The sequence below is a fragment of the Chrysochloris asiatica genome, unplaced genomic scaffold, assembly GCF_000296735.1.
Source record: "Chrysochloris asiatica unplaced genomic scaffold, ChrAsi1.0 scaffold00085, whole genome shotgun sequence".
In the NCBI taxonomy this organism is placed as follows: Eukaryota; Metazoa; Chordata; class Mammalia; order Afrosoricida; family Chrysochloridae; genus Chrysochloris; species Chrysochloris asiatica.
In genome coordinates, this window is record NW_006408603.1 from 1,664,912 (window position 1) to 1,686,998 (window position 22,087).

Genomic DNA, 22,087 nt, shown 5'->3' on the forward strand with positions numbered 1-22,087 from the left:
AAGCACCAGAAGAAAAGATAGAAAAACAGAAGCAGAATTAGAACTGTTAAAATTCAAGGGATTGGAAGAAGTAGCTGAAAGAATAAATAAAAACAGTGAAGCATCAAAAGCTAAAACCCAAAACAAAAAGTACAGGTGTTGAACCCAAAAGGAGAAACCTTTGTCAGCCTAGGAACTCATGATGAAGCAAATGTAGTAAGGATGTGATACCAGAGTTGCTGGCCCTAGATTGAGTTCCTGTCATCTTTCATGTTACCAATGTTCACTGCACAAGTAGTTCATGGGGCCCTTTGATGGAGCTAGTTTTAATGTCTGCTAGGACTTCAGGGCAGTTGAGGCACGGCACCAGGTTAAATGGTGGTCTGATGGCTTTGCGGGTCTTGTAGATCTGGAGTGAATTCCCCCTGAATCCAAGAACCAAAGTGGTACAGCTAGGCCCTGCCTTACATTGGGTGGGAACTCCTGGATAGATGGGGCTTCACTGGGGATGAATGAGGGTGGGACTTGCCACATCACTAGTCACCAGGGGAGCTTTGGGAAAAACAAGGAATCACACCTATGCTGTCACTTACTGAATGTGCTCTGACAGGCCAAGTTTTGTTGCCAGCGTTGCATACAGAAGTTCAAAAATGGTTGCTCTGAGTCTGATTTCTGCTCAGCTTCTCTAAGCAAGCACATAGTTTACTTTTGTCACCTTTCCTCTGAAGTTCTGGGTTCCAAAACTTTCTTCTATGTCTGTTTCATTTGCTCTCTCCTTGTTGTAGAGGGTCTGTGTAGTTTATATGTCTCATTTGCCCTCTTTCCAAAAGTCCTCTTTTTATTGATATTACCAGTTTTGCGTCTTTTCTGTATTTCTTGGTCATTGTATTTGGAAGTTCATCAATATTAGTCTTTTCAAAGAACTGACTTTGACTTTGTTGATTCCCACTAAACTGTATTTTCCTTCCATTTTCTGTACTCATCTTAATTCCTTCTACTTTCTTTGGGTTTATTTTACTTTTTTATATCACCTTTAGATGGATGTTTAAATTTTACTTATTATCACCTATAGATAAAAATTTTCTCTTTAGTATGCCACAGTCATATTTCAAATGTTTATGCTTTTTTTTTTTTGTTGTGGTTGTTAATTGCCACTGTTCAGTTCAAAATATTGTCCAGCTTCCATTGTCATTTCTTTTCTGAATAGTGAATTAGGTTATAGAGTAATATAGTTTAAATGTTTAAACACATAAAACGTGTATGTGTATATATATATATATCGGTTCGAAACTACCAGCTGCTCCGCGGGAGAAAGATGAGGCTTTCTACTCCCGTAAAGATTTACACCCTCGGAAACCCTGTACAGGGTCGCTATGGGTCGGAACCGACTCGATGGCACTTAGCAACAACAACAACATATATATATATATATATTTGTGTGTGTGGAGGACTGGTGTGGCGTTGTGGGTTAATGTGTCAGACTGCAAAGTCATTTGAACTGCAAGGTTGGCAGTTCAAGCTCACCAGCTGCTCCTTAGAAACCCTATACAGGGTCACTATGGGTCAGAATCGACACTTAACAACAACATATATATTGCATTGTGGTTAGGGAATGTGGTTTATGTCATTTCATTTATCTGACATTTGTTAACACTTGCCTTATGGCACAGGATAGCCCTTGTCAGAAGACCGAAGAAGAATTGATGCATTGAATGTGGTGTTGGCAAAGATTTGACTATAGCATAGTGGTTACGAATTGGGCTGCAAACCGCACGGTCAGCAGTGTGAAAACTACCAGCTGTTCTGTGGAAGAAAGATGAGGCTTTCTGCTCCCATAAAGATTTACAGCCTCGGAAAACCTGTACAGGATTGCTATGAGTCGGAACTGACTGCACGGCACATAACCACCACCATGGACTTGGAGAGGAGCAAAGAAATCTATCTTGGAAGAAGTAAAGCCAGATGCTCCTTAGAAGTGGAGATGGCGAGACTTCCTCTCACATATTTTGGACATTTTATTAGGAGGGACTAGTCTCTGGAGAAGGACATCATACTTGGTACAAAGTAGAGGTTCAGTGAAAAAGAGGAGACCTTCGATGAGGTAGATTGGCACAGTGTCTTCAAAAATGGGCTCCAACATAGCTTATAATGAATGTGAGGATGATGCAAGACCAGGCAGTGTTTCCTTCTGTTATACACAGGATGACTGTAAGCAGGAACTCACTCAAAAGGTACCTAACAACAGTTTTGTTGTTACGTGCAGTCAAGTTGGTTCAGACTCCTATCAACCCTATATACGGTTTCTGAGGAGCAGCTGGTGAGTTTAAAATGCCAACGTTGCGGTTCAAACTGGCCTTGTTGTCAAGTTCTTGTCCTGCAGTGCCACACCAAGACTCCAGTAACGGCATTTTTTGTTATGTGTTGTAGGGTCGGTTCCAACTCTTTGCTATCTTGTGTAGGGTTTCTGAGAAGCAACTGGTGAGTTTGAATCGCTGACCTTGCAGTTCAAACTGACCTTGAGTTTGAGTGCTTATCATACAGTGCCACACCAGGACTCCAGAACAGCAGCATAGTCCTTCCTTGACAAATTATGGCCCATGGGCCAATTCCAGCCATGCTACTATGACAAATCTCTATTACAGAGGCAGAGGGGAAAGTTGAATATTTGACTTAGAAACCTCATGGCCCATAGTCTTGAAAATATTTGCTCTTTGATGTCTGGCCTAGTACAGAATCATTTTCTTTAAAAGCTTCTGCCTGTATTTGAGAGAAAAAATACATATTCAGCGTGGATGCAGTAGTGTTCTCTGTCTGTTACCATGCATGTTCCTATCAGTATTCTTCCTTTTTTCTTTGTTAGTTCTAGAGAGAGGTGTTAAAATCTTCCACTATGATTCTGGATTTCTTGAAAGTCTTGTTTTATCATATCACAGTTTACTTTCTTATATTGTGAAAGCCCTATTATTAAGATTCCTGGTATGGCGCTGTGAGATAAAGTGCTGGGCCACAATGGTGGTTTGAACCACAAGGTTCAAGCCATTCCTTGGAAACCTTATGCAAGGGCATTATGAGTCAGAACTGACTTGATGGCACTTAAAACAACATCTACCAGGAGTATATATATTTAAAATTATGTTACTGGTGAATTGAACCAATGAGTTGACCTGAATCAGTGAGTTGACCATTATATCTTTAGTCATGTTATCTTTAAGAATGGCTTTCTCTGTTGGTTATCTTTTGATGAATAATGGTAATGATGTATATTTTTCTTTCCTTTCTTACTTTGCATTTGCTATATCCTTGCATTCGGATTCATTGCTTCATAGATGAATATGTTAGGATTTTAAAAAAATCAATTTTGAGGGTCTTTAAAACACTAAATGAGTACTTAATAATAATAATAAAACCTTTTCCATGGATTCAATTCTGATTCCTGGTAACACTATGTGTTGGAGTAGCTCTGTGGTCCATAGGATTGAAGTTGCTGATTTTTTGGGAGTAGATTGCTAGGCCTTGTATTTTTACTAAGGCAACTCTGTGAAGACTAGAACCTACAACCTTTACTTTAGCAGCCAAGATTGGTGGCTTTTAATTTACTTGCCTAATATGGTTTAAATCTATCATTTCATGTCTTGATTTCACATTTTTGGCTGCTGTTATTTTTTCTATTAATTTTTTGTTTTGTTTTGTTAGATTGACTTTTCATAATTTCATTTCCATCATTTTACTAGTTTCAAAGTTACATGTTTCTTTGTCCTGGTTGTTTCTCTTGAAATGGCAATGTGTACATTTATCAGTGTCTAAATTTAACCAATATCATTGTCTACTGAAATTGTTGTTAAGTGCCAATGAGTCCGTTCTGTGACTCATAGCGACTCTGTATAGGGTTTCTGAGGAGCGACTTACGGGCTTGAACAATCAGTCTCGTGGTTAGCAGTCCAGTGCTTATCCTGTAGTGCCAAAACTTTGTTTTTCCTTACCATGATATTAATTGTGCATGTTAATTTTTTGTTTTCTTACCCCTGCCGAACATCACACACACACAAATCCAGAGCTTTAGATTTACATTATTTTAAACCACTTTCTCCGCTCTCATTTTATTTCTTGCATCTCAGATTTTCCATCTTGATTCATTGGATTCCTGATGATTAAGAATCATTCCTTAGTGACTAGAGTGTACAGACAGTAGTTTTCGTTTTTCTGTAATAATTTTATCCTTATTCCTTTTAAAAAAGCTTTGTGAATTGAGTTATAGTGTATATGGCAGAACACCGGTTTTGCACTCAACCAATTGTGTTTAGTGATTACAGTCCCCTCCATGTGCCATCAGTTAACAATACTTGCCTCTATTCTTCCCCCCCCCCCTTTTTTTTTTGAAGGAGGGTGTCCACGAAAGGACACAGGAATATAATATATAATCATTTAACCAGACAAGCACATTTTGCAAGCCAGCGTTCTGCCCACTTGTACATAGCCTTTCTCTTTCCATGAGTCTTTAGTGCCTCCATCTCTGGTGTTGCTGCTTCTCTGATTAAGATCCCATGTTCCACTCATACTCCTCCTTCTTGATGGAACTTGGGTCCTCTGTTCCTGGATGTGAGATTAACTATTCTCCCCTTTGTGTTACACAACTCCCACCTTTACAATTGTGACAATCGCAGTTAGTAATGATAACAATTACTCACTATTGAATCAAAAGAATCCTATTGCCATCTCCTTTCATCATACCCATCTAGACAAGATGAAAACTATTAGTAGGGATTCTGTCTCCCTGCTCCTTGCTCTGAAACTAAACTTCCTCATGAAAACTTGTAAGCCAGCAACTTATTGCCTTTATAGCCCCCATTTTAGGTAGCCGATGTCTCATCTACCTGTCCCTATTCACCCTGTGTATTGAGAGCATAGGCTTGATCCTTGATGTGGTGACTCCTTTCCTCCTGGTTGGTATTTTGAACTCCTACATCCATAAGTAAAGGTCAAATTCATCATGTTGTAGCAATTTACACTTCCTTCCTTTATCATATTTCTTTATCTTCATCTAGTTTGCCCTTATTCTTTTTTTTTTTTTTTTTCTTTCAATTTAAGGTTTTTATTGTGGATTGAGTGAAAGTTTACAGGGCACATCATCAGTTTCACATTCAACCATTCATTCATATAACTTGTTTCATTACATTGATTATAATCCCCTCCATATACCGTGAGTTAAAAGTATTTCTCTCTATTATACACTTTGTTGTTGTTGTTGTTAAGTGCCGTCGAGTCAGGTCCGACCCATAGCGACCCTGTACAGGGTTTCCGAGGGTGTAAATCCTTACGGGAGTAGAAAGCCTCATCTTTCTCCCGCGGAGCAGCTGGTAGTTTCGAACCGCTGACCTTAAGGTTCGCAGCCCGATTCGTAACCACTACGCTACCAGAGCTTTAGCTTTTTAAAAACACAAAAAAACCCCCACTCAGGCACATATAATAATTTATATCTCCAAAGGGCACAGTCTGCAAGTCTGCTCCTGGCCACCAGTTCTTAGTCCTTCTCTTCTTAGTTGATGAATCTAGAGTCCTCAGCCGCTACCCTTTCCATGCCCCCATCTCTGCCGCTGATGCTTCTCCGGATAAGGTCCTGGACTCTGCTTGTGTGCTTCTCTCTTGATGGTCCTAGGGTCCTCTGTTTCTGGCCTGTAAGATTAACCACTCCCCTTTTTTTGTTACAAAACTAATACCTTTACAAGTGTGACAGTCATGATTAGTCATGATAACAGTTATTCACTATTGAATCTTACGGATCTTATCCCCATCTCCTGTCACCAGACCCATCTAGACAAGATGATAGCTATTCAGTGGGGACTCTTTCCCACCACCCTCTTAAACTAAGCTCCCTCTTGAAACCTTGTAAGCCAGTCACTTCACGCCTTTATTGCCCCCTCATTTTAGGTAGCCAATGTCTTAAGTTGCCTGTTCCTATCTACCTTGTGTACAGAGTGGATAGCATTAAAACTTGATTTGAAGACTCTTTCCCTCTCTGTTGGTATTTAGAGTAACTACTGCTCTGAGTATAGGTTAGGTTCATCATGAAGATGTATCTTCTGTCACTGTAGCTGTTCCAGTCTGCTTGTCCTGTCTAGAGGGAATGTCTCACCTCACAAGGTTGTGGATGGGACTTAGGATTCCACCTAAGTTCCTATACTCTATAAAGGCTTTACACAAGGCCTATTTCACTGGACACCATCTTGTTTGTTCTCTGCCTTTATTCTTGAAAACTACTTTTGCTGAATATAGCATTTTATATGTTGTTGTTGTTGTTGTTAAGTGCCATTGAGTCTGTTCCCACTCATAGTGGCTCTGTATAGGGTTTCTGAGGAGCAGTTGGTGAGCTTGAACCACCCACCTTGCTATTCAGATCTGACTTTGCAGTACAGTGCATTAACCCACATTGGTTGCCAATTATGTGCTGCTATGTGAGTACTTTATCTTTTTGTCTTTGAGAGGCTAACAAACTTGCTTTTATTCTTTTGAAGATATCCTGTCTTTATTTTCTGACTACTGTTGAGCTTAACTCTTTATTTTATTCTTTGGAAATTTTAGATTTTGTCTCTCAATATGTAATCTCTCTAAATACTGTGTCTGTTACATTCTTTTCCTTTTTAAAAAATTTTATAAAGTTTTTAGGGGGAACATCAGTTTTATACTCATACTATCATACTCATTTCATTGTAATGATTACAGTCCCCTGCTTGCTTCATCATTCAACAGTATTTACTTCTATTTCCTTGTTTTTTTTTGGATGTGCACCAAAACACTCAGGTGCATGCTTTGCACAATCGTTCAAATAGCCAAAGCCTGCCCCCTGGCTGCCGGCACACATCCCCTCTCCCTCCATGAGTCTAGAGTTCTCAGCTGCTCTATCTCTTCATGTTATTCTTTCTTGAATCTCCTTCTGGAACTGCATGTCTCTTAATTTTTATACTTCTGATTTTTAAAATTCAGAATTCAAAACAGACTATTTCCTTGCTGACCATGTTCAATTCACAAATGTTCTGTTAATCTGTTTCTAAGCTGACATGAAAACCCATCCATTTGTTTTATATTTTAACTATTTTATTTTCAGTAGTTTTATTTTGGTACTTTAAAAATCTATACCAATCCCCCCCGTTCTAAACTTTGTATTTTGAGATATAAAATTTAATAGATTCATGGGAAGTTGACCCCAAAAGTGTAGAACAGTTCTGTGTACTCTTCACCCAGTCTACTCCAATAGTTATCTGTTACATAACTGTACTACTAATCCTAAGCCAGGGAATTGACATTGACCCTGTTTGTACATATAGTTTTATGCTGTTGCATCCATGTATAGATATGTAACTACCATTGCGATCAAAACACAGAATTAATTCAGTAACAAGCATCCCTAGCTTTTTTACCAGTTGCCTGAATATTTTTTGGCCTATATCCCATTCTTTAAATATAGTATGCATGGATATTATGCCCCTGTTAGTGTGTATTTCTCTTTATTTCTGATTACTGCTCAAGGAGCCATGTTTTATTGTATGTATGGCTATTTTATGATATTTTCTTCAAAAAAATTTTATTGAAGCACTTTACAGAGCCACACCCACACTCCAGATCCAGTTGTCAAAGAGACCCCTGTTTTGTAGTGGGGACTTGCTGGGACATGCATGACAGTGGCTCTGGTTTCCCACTCTTCTGTTTCTAGATGGAGGTAGTAGGTAATGTATCTTCTTTGGGTTCCACAAATCTCACATGGTTATGTTGGGGCTTTGTTAGTGCTAATCTTACTACTTGGGTCCCAGGGCAGTCTGATCTTCACTTTCATGCTTAGCACATCCTGTCTGAGTAGCACATGGCACACAGCCATGTCAATGGAATAGTTAGTGGAGTCCCCACTGTAGGTCATCAGAGCATCCACAGATATCATCGATGTGTAAGCCTCTATTATTGGAGTTTTCCAGGCACTGCAACATCTCAGCCCTTGGACCCACTTTCTATGGTGAACTGTAGCACACCGTAGTAGAGATTCTGCCTGGGCAATGGCTTACAGATTCCTTGTGGGCACATTTTCAGCATAAAACTCATTACTGCCAAACTTCTGAGCTACAGAAGTCATTTCCCAGATCTTTTAGCACTTTTACAGGAACATTCTTTATCTTGTGGATAGGATAATGATTTTTGTTCTTTTTGGTGTCATTTGAACTTCCACTCCAGAATAACTCACTTTAGCCAGTTCCTGCGTAAGAAACTCATTTAGTTCAGCTTTGAAGATGCCGTGATCAACAACTTCCTCTTCTTGGAAAGTTGCACTGTCATTTTGCTGGCTGGCATGCTGCTGAAAAAAAGGAAAGCATGTATGAATATTTTTTACTAGAACTCATTTTCCTTGTTAAATTATTTGTATAAAATTAAAATGCTTTTTTTTTTTTTTTTTTTTCCAGTAGAGGACTGGATAACTTTTGCCAGGTGTATAGAAGTACTACCAGTTTGAGACCACTAAATTTCCAGAATGAACTTGTTTTAAATACGCAGATGGTGTACTTGGTCCAAGAATACACATGTGGGGTGCTTTGTGGCTGCACGTCTAGGGGATCTGTCTATCCTTACACAGCACCATTGTAACTTTCCTTTAGTCCTTTATAGGGACTAGAGGAACATGGTACTCTTATTTTACTTTTCTACATTAAGATTGTAACACTTTGGGAGTTCTGCTTTCTGGTGACAGGTATGCAACTGTGAATCATTCCAGTTGAAAATAATTTATATGTTTTTCACACAAAGAACATTCACCTTCATATTTAAAATATTTTTGTTATATAAATCTAGGCTGACAGTTTATTCACACCACTTTAAAGGTGTTTGCTTCATTGTCTTGTGGCTTGCATTATTTCCAACAAGAAGTTTGCTGCTGTTCTTACAGTGATTTTTTTTTTTCTTTCTTTGTAGATAAATGTACCTGCCTCAACGTTGAAATTTTCTTCTTTATCAGTTTTAACAATTTGAGTATGGTACACTTGAATGTAGTTTAAAAAATGTTTTTGTGTGCAGGCATTGTTGAGCTGTTTAGATTTGTAGGTTTATAGTTTTCATTAAAATTGGAAACTTTTCACCCATAATTGTTGTTTCTTCAAGTATGTTTTCTCACCTCTTTTTTTCTTTGTGATTTCCAATTATACGTTTATTGGAGGGTTTTTAAAGTTATCCTATAACTCATTGATGTTTTGTTCTATTTTTCAGTCCTATTTTTCTGTTTCATTTTGGATGATATTAACAGCAGATTAGACAATACAGACGGAGTCCTGAAGTGGTGTTGTAGGATAAGCACTGGACTGTTACTGCAGTGTCAACAGTACAAACCCACCAACTGCTCTTGGAAACCTAACACAGGGTTACTATGAATCGGAACTGACTTGACAGCACTTAACAGTAACAACAGACACTACAGAAGAAAAAAATAAGTGACTTGAAGACAGTAATAGAAATTGCTAATCATATTTTAGTAATGACATTTTATGTAACTCTGGTTTCAACTGATGTTACCATGCTCTTTGAATTTAGTTAAAGATAACTTTTTTCCCTATTTTATTTATGTGAGATTTTGAATGCCTTTCCCAAGCTTTCTAGAATTCTCTACCCTTTTAGATTCTCATCATTGTTGTTCAGAGTTCCTACTCTTTGACTCTTCTTGTGTATCATCTTTTGTGACTGTGATGGATTCTGCTTCAATTATAGAGCCTTAAGTGAGAATCATAGTCTCTTTTTTAATTTAATTAAAATTTTGTTGTTAAAACCTTTTTTTGTGAATTGAATGAAGGTTTATTGAGCATATAATCAGTTTTAGAGGCAACAAATCTCACACTTCGTTTAAATTCGGTGATTACAATCTCCTTCATGTGTCAACAGTTACCTTACTTCCCTCCCTGTGGCTCCTATTTCTGTTTCACATTGCTTCTCACCCCCTCTGAACCTTGTCCTCAGGTAATATTGCCCTTTTGATCTTGAATGGTTTAGATTCCATGATAAGCATACCTCACTAGTGTTGTCCTGTTCCCCCAAATATATCCACAGCTCAGTTGAAAATTGGACCACAATAGTGACTTTCATTTCAGACCTGAAAGATGGCTGGAGGCTATAGTCTCAGGTTCCTCCTGTCTCTATCTGACCAGTAACTTTGAGTTTTGTTCTACATTGTCGTCAATTCTACCCAGGACCTTCTAATGTGATCCCTTTTAGAGCAGTTGGTAGTGGTAGCTGGGTACCTAGTTCTTCTGGTCTCAGAGTTGTAGAGACTGAAGGAACATAGTGTCTTTTTTTTTTTTTTTTTTTAATAATTTTGCAAAAACATTTATCTGGTGCATAAGTACTTGTTAAAAGGCAAATTATTTACAATTACCTAGGTAATTTTAAGAAGAAAATACTAGTTAAGATGTGAAATATTAGATAACATTAAGCCAATATTAAATCTTAAGTGCTTGCTGTGTTTTAACCAATTTAATTCTTAGAACAGTTTGTTTTTTATTAAAGAAATACTTAGACACAGGGTTGTCCAAATCATCCAATTATTGTTGTGACACTAATAATCATACCTATGTCCATTGAAAATCGGAACATGGAATGTATGAAGTATGAATCTGGGAAAATTGGAAGTTATCAAAAATGAAATGGAAGGCATAAACATCGATATCTTAGGCATTAGTGAGCTGATATGGGCTGGTATTGGCCATTTTGAATCTGACAACCACACGGTTTACTATGCAGGAAATGACAAATTGTAAAGGAATGGTGTTGCATTCATCATCAAAAAGAACGTATCCAGATCAGTCATGAGGTACAATGCTGTAAGTGATAGGATAATATCCATGTGCCTACAGGGAAGCCCAGTTAATACCACTATTAATTCAAATGTATGCACCAACCACTAAAGCCAGTGAAGATGAAATAGAAGAATTCTACCAACTTCTTCTATCTGAAATTGATCAAATATGAAATCAAGATGTATTGCTCATTACTGGTGATTGGAATGCAAAAGTAGGGAGCAAAGAGGAAGGACCAGTAGTTGGAAAATTTGGACTTGGTGATAGAAATGATGCTGGAGAACGATTAATAGATTTCTGCAAGACAAATGATTTGTTTATTTCAAATACCTTCTTTAGACAGCATAACAGACGACTATACACATGGACCTCACCAGATGGAACACATAGAAATCAAATTGACTACATCTGTGGAAAGAAAAGATGGAAAAGCTCCATATCATCAGTGAAAACAAGGCCAGGGGCAGACTGTGGAACAGACCATTAATTAGTCATATGCAAATTAAAACTGAAGCTGAAGGAAATGTAAACAAGTCCACGAGAGCCAAAATATGACCTTGAATTTATCCTACCTGAATTTAGAGATCATCTGAAGAACAGATTTGATGCATTAAACAAACACTAAAGACCGAAGACCAGAAGAGTTGTGGGATGACATCAGGAACATCATACATGAAGAGAGCAAAAAGTCATTAAGAACATAAGAAAGAAGGAAAAGGTCCAAATGGATGACAGAGGAGACTCTGAAACTTGCTCTCCAGCGTAGAGAAGCTAAAGCAAATGGAAGAATTGAAGAGGTCCAAGAGTTGAACAGAAAATTTCAAAGATCAGCTCGAGAAGATAAAACCAAGTACTATAATAAAATATGCTAAGATTTGGAATTAGAAAACCAAAAGGGAAGAACACGGTCAGCATTTCTCAAGCTGGGGGAACTGAAGAAAAAATTCAAGCCTTGACTTTCGTTATTAAAAGATTCTCTGGGCAAATTATTGAATGATGCAGAGGGCATCAAGAAAAGATGGAAGGAATACACAGAGTCATTGTATCAAAAGGAAATGGTTAATGTTCAACCATTTAAAGAGGTACGATATGAACAAGAACCAATGATACTCAGGAAGTCCAGAGTGCATTGAAAGAATTGGCAAAGAACAAGGCACCAGGAATTGATGGAATAAAAATTGAAATCTTTCAAGAAAGTGAGGCGGCACAAGAGGCACTCACTCATCTCTGCCAAGAAATTTGGAAGACAACTATCTGGCCAATTGATTGGAAGAGATCCATATTTGTGCCCATTCCAAAGAGAGGTGACCCAGTGGAATGCGAAAATCATCGGACAATCTCTTTGATATCCCATGCGAGTAAAGTTTTGCTCAAGGTAATACAGAAACGGGTACAATCATACATTGACAGAGAACTTCCACAGGTTCAAGCTGGATTCAGAAGCGGCTGTGGAACTAGAGATATCATTGCTGATATCCAATGGATCTTGGCTGAAACCAGAGAATATCAGAAAGATGTTTACCTATGCTTTATTGACTACGCAAAGGCTTTCAATTGTGTGAATCATGACAAGCTATGGACAACATTGCGAAGTGTGAGTATTCCAGAACACTTAATTGTACTTCTGAGAAATCTGTACCTGGACCAAGAAGCAGTTGTTCGAACAGAGCATGGGAGCACTGAATGTTTTAAAATTGGGAAAGGTGTGCAATAAGGTTTTGTTTTTTCACCATACTTATTCAACTTGTATGCCGAGCAAATAATACGAGAAGCTGGGTTCTATGAATAAAGATATGGCATCAGGATTGGAGGAAGACTCATTAATAACCTTCAATATGCAGATGATACAACCTTGCTTGCTGAAAGTGAAGAGGACTTGAAACATTTACTTATGAAGATCAAAGACCACAGCCTTCGGTATGGATTGCATCTCAGTGTCAAGAAAACAAAGATCCTCACCACTGGACCAATAAACAACATTCTTATCAATGGAGAAAAGATTGAAGTTGTCAAGGACAACTTGTTGTCAAGCAGCAGTCAAGAGATCAGACGACGTATTGCATTGGGCAAGTCTGCACAGGAACTTTTCAAAGTGTTGAAGAGCAGAGATGTCAGCTTGAGGACTAAGGTGAGCTTGACCCAAGCCATGGTATTTTCAATAAACTCGTATGGATATGAAAGCTGGACAGTGAATAATGAAGATAGTAGAAGAATTGATGCTTTTGAGTTGTGGTATTGGAGGAAAATACTATAAGTGCCATACTCTGCCAAAAGAACCAATAGATCTGCTTTGGAAGAGGTGTAGCCAGAGTGCTCCTTGGAGGCCAGGATGGCAAAGCTTCGTCTCTCATGCTTTGGACATATTGTCAGGAGGGAACAGTCGCTGGAGAAGGATGTCATGCTGGGTAAGGTGGAGGGTCAGAGAAAAAGAGAAAGACCCCCAGTGAGGTGGATCAGCCAGGTGGCGTCATTGATGGTGTCAAGTGTGGCGCAGAGGTAGTGAGGTTGGCCCAGGATTGGACATTGTTTCGTTCTGCTGTACATGGGGTCGCTATGAGTCGGTTCCGACTCATTGGCACCTGACAACAACAGCAACATGTCCGTAAGAGTTTTTCTGAAGATTAGATGAGAGAATCTATATACGATACTTAGCATAGTGCCTGAAAACAGTAAGTTCTTGCAAAAAAGGAGGGTGAGGAGGCGCTAGAGCTAGTATTGGTATGTGTAGAGTGATAGTTGAATTTTCTTCCAGCTAATCTAGAGGATGGGTATGGGCAGTGGGTGGCCATATACATAAACTTGACCAAAAGTCGATGATTTATGAAAGTGGGTAGGTTTTATAGATTTTAACCTCTAATATATATTTGAAATTTATTTAATTAAAAAAAAAAACAACTAGTTATCAGCTTTAAAAAAAATGTTGCCCTGTATAGTCAGTTTGGCTATAATCTAAGATGATGATAGTTACAAAAATGTGTCAGACTAAAACACCACCAGTTGGTTGTACATATTGGCAATAATAAGAATACTTCTATACTTACTTGACAAATAGAGTAGCATTCCTATAGAGTTTAGGACCTAATAAGAATCTAAACGTACATCCCAACGTTTGTAAGCTCAGTGATTCCTAACTGTTGTTGAGTTTTGTTTTGTTTTGTTTTTTTAAAGGGTGTTTTAAATCTTTACTTAAGAATTTGATGGCCATTTTGCTGATAGTCTTAATTTGCTCTCAGGAGACAATGTCTTCTTTTGAAAGTCCACATGTGGGAAGTTGGAAGGGGAAGGGAAGGGAAGGGAAGGTTGAGCTGATTAAAGTGCAGTCCCTGCTGAGGTGGAAGTTAGGAATTTTTGAAGCAACAGCTGGTACACTTGAGTGATTTCCTCCATCAACTTTCCAATGATTCAGTTGTAGTTGCTAAGCTTGCGAGAGCTAAGTTTATTTGGGTTGACTGCAATAGCAGTAGAGTTATGATCCGTGGGCCACTGAATGAGAGGTTGTACTTATCTGCTTGGTTAGGACTCCAGTCCTTCCTTTCTTTTTTTCCTTTAGCATAGTTTTTATAAATGGCAAAGCTGTTTTTACATTCTGAGCCTGCAGTCTTTTTGTCCACACAACTGACCTACGACCCTCAGCGCTTCTCAAACATCTTTTTTCCTCCACCTGGTTTCGGGGGTTCCTAACCTTTTGCATATTAAAATAAGCCTCCTCTTATTCCTCTGCCATCCTTTATTCACAAATGCCATACTTTGGAAAACTTGTTAGTAAACTGTATTAAATACGAATTTATTTCTCAATAATGAAAAAACACATAAAAACAGTCTGATTAATTCGATCAAAATCGTATAAGCCAGTAGGATTAAATTTTTTTAAATTGCATTTCTGTACATTTTTTATGGGAGTAGCCTCATCATTCTCCCATGGAGTAACTGGTGAGTGTGAGCTGTCAGCCACAGTACTCACCAAGGCTCCTAAACAAATAAACATACATACACGCACCACATATATACACGTACACATATATTTCAGAGAAGTAACTCTCGCGGTTGTGGAGGCTGGCAAGTCCCAAATCCATAAGGTCAGACTGGATTCCTGACTCAGATGGTTACAGTAGTTGATGAACCCAAAATTAGCAGGACAATATTAGCAAGTGAAAGGCTGCTTTATGGCTCATGTCCCAGGTACCAGGGGCCAGAGTATGACAAGTTGAATGGAGGATCAAGAGGGAAAGAGTTCCATGTGAATGCAAGTACCCCCCCCACCGGCCCCTAGGAAATGCTGTTTACATCAGATTATAAAATGGAGGGTAATTGTATAGCACGGAGAATTATGCCTAGCCAAGTTGACACATAGCATAATTGTAACATGGAGGAAAGGACAAATATTTTTTACTCAGGTATAGGAAAAATAGTGAATTTTGCTTGTTTCTTGTTCACATGAATACAACAAGATATTTCTAGGAAAAGGACATGTTTATTTGGGGTTAAGAATGAGTAATGTGTACAAGATAAAAATTTCTGAATTATGATAATTGAACTTTCTACCTAGTACCTTCCTGTTTGTTGATGTAACCAGACTTTGCTAAGTACTTTGGTGGTTGCTGATAATATCAGATTTGAATGATCAGAAGATTGGTTTTTTTTGTTTTTGTTTTCCTTACAGCACAATTTTTATTAAAAAATGTAGTATAGTAGTCTCAGCTACTTTTTTTATTTGTACAGATTTAACAGTGTAAAGGAGTTCTGTTGTGGTACCGTGGTTTAATGTGCTGGATTGCAAGGTCGGTTTGAACTGTGAGGTTGGTGGTTCAAACTCACCAGCTGCTTCTCAGAAGCCTAATGCAGGGTCGGTATGAGTTGGAATCGACTCAACGGTACTTAACAATGGCAACAACAACATAGTAAAACTTTATTTTATAAGAAAATCGTGCTTTCACTGAAGGAACAGATTTTGTATGTCATTTCTTCTTTAAATGTCATTTAAGTTAAAACATCCATTTTCTTTTGTGTTTTTCATCAGTCTTATGTAATTTATAATGTGCTAGACTTCACATCGTAGACAGTTATAAAATTTTACTTAAAATAATTTCTAGTATAGAAAATAAAACCTCTTTGGAAAGCTGTTCTCAATAACCCTGATCTCATATTGCTATATACTTCTCCGGCTACTGCTTTCCATTCTTCCTGAATCTCTTGAATTCTGGCAGTTGGCATACTTAGAGCTTTCCCAACTTTTCTTTATGTTCGCAGCTTCTCATAGCCTTTTCTTCAGTCTTTACCGTAAATGAGACCTAAATGCCATCTAAATGCTCATAGTCTTAACTCTTCACCTCAGTTCTCACATTTACCCTAGTGGTTTCAGAGTCTACATCGACAGTTACAGTTTTGTCAACACCATGATCTCATTTTCAGGGATCTTTTCTTGACTTCCTTTTTTGTGAATTGTATTTTCACACCCTGGGCCTTCCCATACTGAAGCCATTGTTGTTAAGTGCCACCAAATTAGTTCTGACTCATAGCGATCCTGTATAGGCTTTCTAAGGAGAGGCTCGTGGGTTCAAACAGCTGACCCTGACCTTGCTGCTCAAACTGACTTTGCAGTCCAGCGCATTATTGTGCAGCACTCCACCAGGCCTCTAGCCACCCAAATCACCATAGTAGCTGCTTTCTCTGCCAAAGTCCATTGTTCCAATTTCTTTATTTCAGCTGTTCTCACCAGTATTGTACACTTATCTCTCATGTCTCTGTTTTTCTAGAATTTAATTCTGATTATCACCTTTTAGGTAAAATTCTTTAATAGTTAACCAATCCTTAGGGAATGAAATCTAAAAATTAGTGTGATATAACTGTCCTTTTGCAATCTGATTCTAGATTTTATCAGTTGTTGTCTCATAGTCTAACTTTTGCATGCTTGTCTTTGGCTATATTGAAGAATTTATAGTTTCTCTGACATGCTTCTTCACTTGCATAGAATGCTAATATTCTGACTTTCCAGTGACGCTTTCCTTAGTGTTGAAGCTGACTTACTGTGTATCTGTTGCAGATTGTATATACTTCCATTGCAGTGTGGTATCATTTAAATTTGTCCCTCATTCCTATTACAATATGAGCCACAATGGATCTTTTTTACCCATGTATACCTAGCATATATTGTTAGGTGTCATCTGGTTGATTTCAACTCATAGTGTACAACCGAACAAAATACTGCCGAGTCCTGTGTTATCCACAAATTTGTTTATGTGTGAGTCCTTTGTTGCAGCCACTGATCAGTCCATTTCATTGACGATTTCCCTCTTTTTTGCTGACCTTCTAATTTGCCAAATGTGATTTCCTTCTCCAGTGCTGGTCCCTCCTACATATCCAAGGAACTGAAAAATAGTTGTTGGTTTAATGAATATTTACATGGAGATACAGGTGGTAACCTGAGAATTTCACATTTGAATTATAATGTGTAAAATTTCACTGTTGTCATTAAGTGCCATAAATTTTCACTATTGTCATTAAGTGCCATAAAGTTCCAACGTATAGCAATTCTATTATATAGGGTTTCTAAGGCTGTAAATCTTAACAGGAGCAGAAATCCTGCCTTTCTCTTGAGCAGATGGTGGGCTTGAACTGCTGATCTTGTGATTTGCAGTCCAGTGATTATCCTGCAGAGCCACCTCGTTCATTATTTTCACTACACTGTTGTTAAGTGCTGTCGTGTTTGTTCCTACTCAGAGCAACTCTATATAGGATTTCCAAGGAGTGACTCATGGGTTTGAACTGTCTAGTGCTTATCCTAAAGTGCCGCACTATACTAATTAGGAAAATTTTACATTTACCACTCATGTTGACAACATTAAAATACAGTTAATTCTGCTGATAGCATCAAGAGTTGAAAATTATTTCATGTCGTGATTGTTGTTGTTGTTGTTGTTATGTGCCGTGGAGTCGGAACCGACTCATAGCGACCCTGTACAGGGTTTCCGAGGGTGTAAATCTTTATGGGAGTAGAAAGCCTCATCTTTCTCCCGCGGAGCAGCTGGTAGTTTCGAACTGCTGACCTTGCGGTTCACAGCCCAAGTCGTAACCACTACGCTACCAGAGCTCCTTATTATAACGGTAAAAAAGTGTTACGCAAAGTTTCATGTACATTACAAAATGCATAATATAACTAAGGAACTATGTACTTCAGTGACAGCAGTGATTTTTTTGTATTGAAACGACGTGATTTTCTCTACTTTAAAATAGTTGTGTTTTCTAATTAAAATATTTATAATTCTGTCGTGTTTTCTCATTAAAATATTTATAATTTTATCTTTGAAGTCTATTAAAAAAATGTTACTCTGAACCAAACTTTGTTAGATCACTGAAACATTTTGAGTTACTTTTTTCTCTTAAAATGATATGTTTGGGTCATTGGACAGCAATTGACAGTTTCAAGATGTACATTGGCTAAGGTACTAGTGACCAGCAGAGAGAGTTGATCATTTAAATATTACTTTTGAGATTGACTCATGAAGGTGTTTGTTTAATCCCCCAGCCCCCTTGATTTTCAGTTAGTTGACAAGAGTTTTTGTTTTAAGTGCAGTTTTTATTTTGACTTTAAGGTATCAGTTTTTGGAAGAAGCTTTTCAAAATCAGAAAGGTGCAATTGAGAATCTACTGGCTAAGCTTCTTGAAAAGAAGAATTATGTTCATTTTGCAGCTACTCAGGTGCAGAATAGGTAAGTGTATTGCCTTAAAACTCGAATTCTATTTTTAAGAATTCTTAAACACAAAAGACCCAGTTTAAATTTGTTTTCCTATATATTAAGCATTTATTGAAAACATTATGATTTTTAGAGTTTGAAATTGGAATGTTTGTTAATTAAGCAAAGTTTAAGTGACCAAGGTTTTCATAATAATTGAGAGGCCAGTGTGTGAGCCTTAGTTAAGTTTGAAAAAAGGAAATAATATATAGAGAGTTGAATCACAAAATTTACACTAGCAACTGTGTGTATAAGTTTATTGCCCCATCTAAAATAGACATTAAAAACAGTACTTTCTATCTAGCTTTACTAGGAAGAGAAAATGTAGTACTATTCCTATATTCAAATTTAAGCTGCTGCTCTTATGTTTGTTATTGTCTTTGCCCTCATTGTTACTATTTTAAAAGTATTCTATTTTGGCTTATATCTAAACAAACAAAACTTACACCTAGGGAGATTGGGACAGGTTAACAAAGCTAAGAGTCCTTGTTTAGAAAGAAAGACACTTGGAGAGGTTCAGCAAAATCCATAAATTCCTGGAGGTATGAATAGGGTTATTTGTTTATCTGGTAGATTGACAGGTACTGGAACTTTTAGGTATCTCTAGAATATTGAAATACATCCATTTAAGATGATTAAGATGGCTGAAAAATGTGAATTGATAAATAAAAACAGTGTTTTATACATTCATTTGAAAGTAAGGTAGTGTAGAACTCTTTATCCTAAGAAATGATACCAAAAAAAAAAAACAAAAAACCTCCTCACAAGTTATAAGTAAGTGTTATACATATGAGGGGACTTCAAAAAGTTTGTCCTAGTTAGGAGTATATAATCATCGATCAGATTTTTTAGAAATACCAAGCTCTTTTAAGATATAATGCTGAACGGCTTTGGTTGAGGAAGGGGATATAGCTGTGCTATTACATAAATGATACATGGACATTCCTTTCAGAGATAAGATTCTGAGCTGATTCATTTAGCAGTGTGTGTACATTGTACATGCACGTTCCTGAATCTGTGTAGAGTAAGAGGTTTGTTTGCATGCTATAAGATTGGAACGAGCTAGAGACGGATAGGTTTGGGGATGGAGATAGGTGACTTCATTCCTTGAGAGTTTCAAACAAACAAACAAACAAACAAACAAACAAACAAAAAGGTATTAAAATCTCTAATTATACATCCCCTTAATATTTTTCAATGGCCTATCTTTATAATTTTTTAAATAACATTTTTTAAAAAATTCTTCACACTTGAATACATAGAACTGCTTACGTCCAATTTAACAGCATTTGCTGAGACACATTTCTGTTTGTAGCATGTGTAGTTAGGTCCACCTTTGGCTCACACATCTTAACAGTTTGAGACTTAGATTTTATAATCACTAAGTGGGGTGGGAAGCACTTAGTTCACTATAGAGTGGGTGGTTTTTAACTTAGTGTAAATATATTTTAGCTGTAAGTCTAAGGTAATGTTATTAAAACCTGAGTTTCATTGTAAAAATGTCTTTCATTGACTTTAATATGTTAAGGACAAAATTTTAAAAAAATTCAAATTAGTGTCCAAACCATCTTGGCTTCCAGAAAATCTGCAGAACTGTGACTCAGTGTATTAATGGCACTCAAATTTGAATTTGGCAAAGGAAAGGCAGTAAGCAGTATAGGGTTTGAAAATGTGGATTATAGTTTGTTTAAGTGGAGTGTATGAAATTTGAAGGCTACCTGTTTGTTGACATTTTATATTTTTGCTGGGGTTCCCACGTTCCTATTTTATAATTAGCAAGCTACCAGCCATGTAATATTTACATCTGAGATTTTCAGTTACAGTAAGTGCTCAAAACTTTTTCTCAAAACATGAAAAGAAAAAAAAAAGATTGAAAATGTTTTTATACCTTTAGCTTTGTACATTTAGGAAACCATTTTGAGATGTTATTAAGGAAGGACTATATATCAAAACCCACTTATTGGTTTTTGATTGGTTACATTTTAAGTAAAAATGCTTCTAAACTGAATTCCTACCCTGTTAAGAGAGAATAATTGTTTCAACATTGTTCTTTTGCACATTGTTCTTGGAAAGAATCAAGATTAAACAACTAATGTGTCAGACTTGACACTTTTGCATCAGCTGTGTGTATGTCAAATTCATGTCACTGATTTAAGATTATTGCCATCCAGACTTTAAGCAACTGGTCTTTTTTAGCTTAATTTAAAATTGTCATTGTTGTTAAGTGCTGTTGAGGGGATTCCTATTCATAGCGCCCCTGTATATGGTTTCCAAGGAGTGGCTGGTGGGTTTGAACTGCCTACATTGTGGTTAGCAGTCCAGTGCTTATCCTACAGCACTAAATCCATTCTTTGTCTATATACGTAACTTGTGTGAACCAAATTGAGTGGTCAGGTCTGCCACAACATAAATTGTACATTTTGACAAAGCTTTATTTTAATTACTTGGTTAAGTACCCAGTTGGATGAATTTCTGTAACAGTTGATGCTTCAGAGACATAGGATAAATTGATAATCTAATGATGCATTTCTCTTATTCAGGATAAAAGAAGTAAATGAGACTAACAAACGAGTAGAACAGGAAATTAAAGTGGCCATTTTCACTCTTATCAATGAAATTAATAAGAAAGGAAAATCTCTCTTACAGCAGCTAGAGGTATGGTTCAAAGCCCCCAAACAAAACAAAACAAAAAAAAACCCCAAAAAACTGCTTCTCTTGCTCTTTAGCTGTTCTAAATGTTTATTGAAGAAATCTTTTAAATGGCTTTGGGGGGAATGGAACTACAAAAGAAAAATAACTTCGTTATTTAAAAAGACAAAAATATTTTCTATTAGAAAACAGGCTTTTTTTCTTAGTTACATTGCAGCCAATTTTATAACATTGATTTTAGCTGTATAAGGCAGGAAATAATGATTTTTCTCTTGGGAATAAATGAATGATTATTAAACTGTAATGTAAATGAAGAGGAAGCCAGGCCCCTTTTATTTTTCTTTCTTGCTTTTCCTAGGGTACTCAATTTAACTTTTCCTTATGAAAGCATACTGGGCTTCTGCTTGAGTCATTTGTGTGTTTCATTTGGCTTTAAAGATACTTCCATAGATATGTTTAAAATACTGCTCACTTTGAAATGAATAAACTGTAAGCATAGATAATTTTGTGATATTAGGTATTTGTGTTGCATATTTTGAGATTAGATGTAAATTTCTGGATGAGAATTCAGTTTGTAAAATCCAAATTAATTTTAATCGAACACTGGTCTCTATGACCCACATTTAATTGATTTTAATTCAGCAAGCTCTAAATAAGAATTATCTGGGAAGTTGCAACATTGAATGGCTTAAATTATGTGAGGATTTAACGATCGAATTTTTTATTACTATATTACCCTCAAATTTTGCATAGTAGATGTTTTTTGGATCCATTTTTTCATAGTATATCGTAGAAATATTAGGCATATATTATGGAAATATTAGGCACATAGTTATATACCAGTGAAGTAAATTATGTCAACACAATGTTACTTTTGAATTTCTGTCTTTTGAAATACATCTTTCCATTGAAGCA

General features: G+C 37.0%; 1 protein-coding gene across 2 annotated transcripts in view; it reads left to right on the forward strand.

Moving 5' to 3' along the window:
• The window catches only part of TRIM33 (tripartite motif containing 33), a 150,456-nt gene that overhangs the window by 80,611 nt on the left and 47,758 nt on the right, over window positions 1-22,087 (forward strand). For both annotated transcript variants that reach the window (XM_006865884.1, XM_006865885.1), the window contains exons 5-6: window positions 18,383-18,499; window positions 21,064-21,178. In XM_006865884.1, coding sequence (XP_006865946.1) covers window positions 18,383-18,499; window positions 21,064-21,178 — 232 coding nt within the window. The remainder of the gene's footprint in view (window positions 1-18,382; window positions 18,500-21,063; window positions 21,179-22,087) is intronic.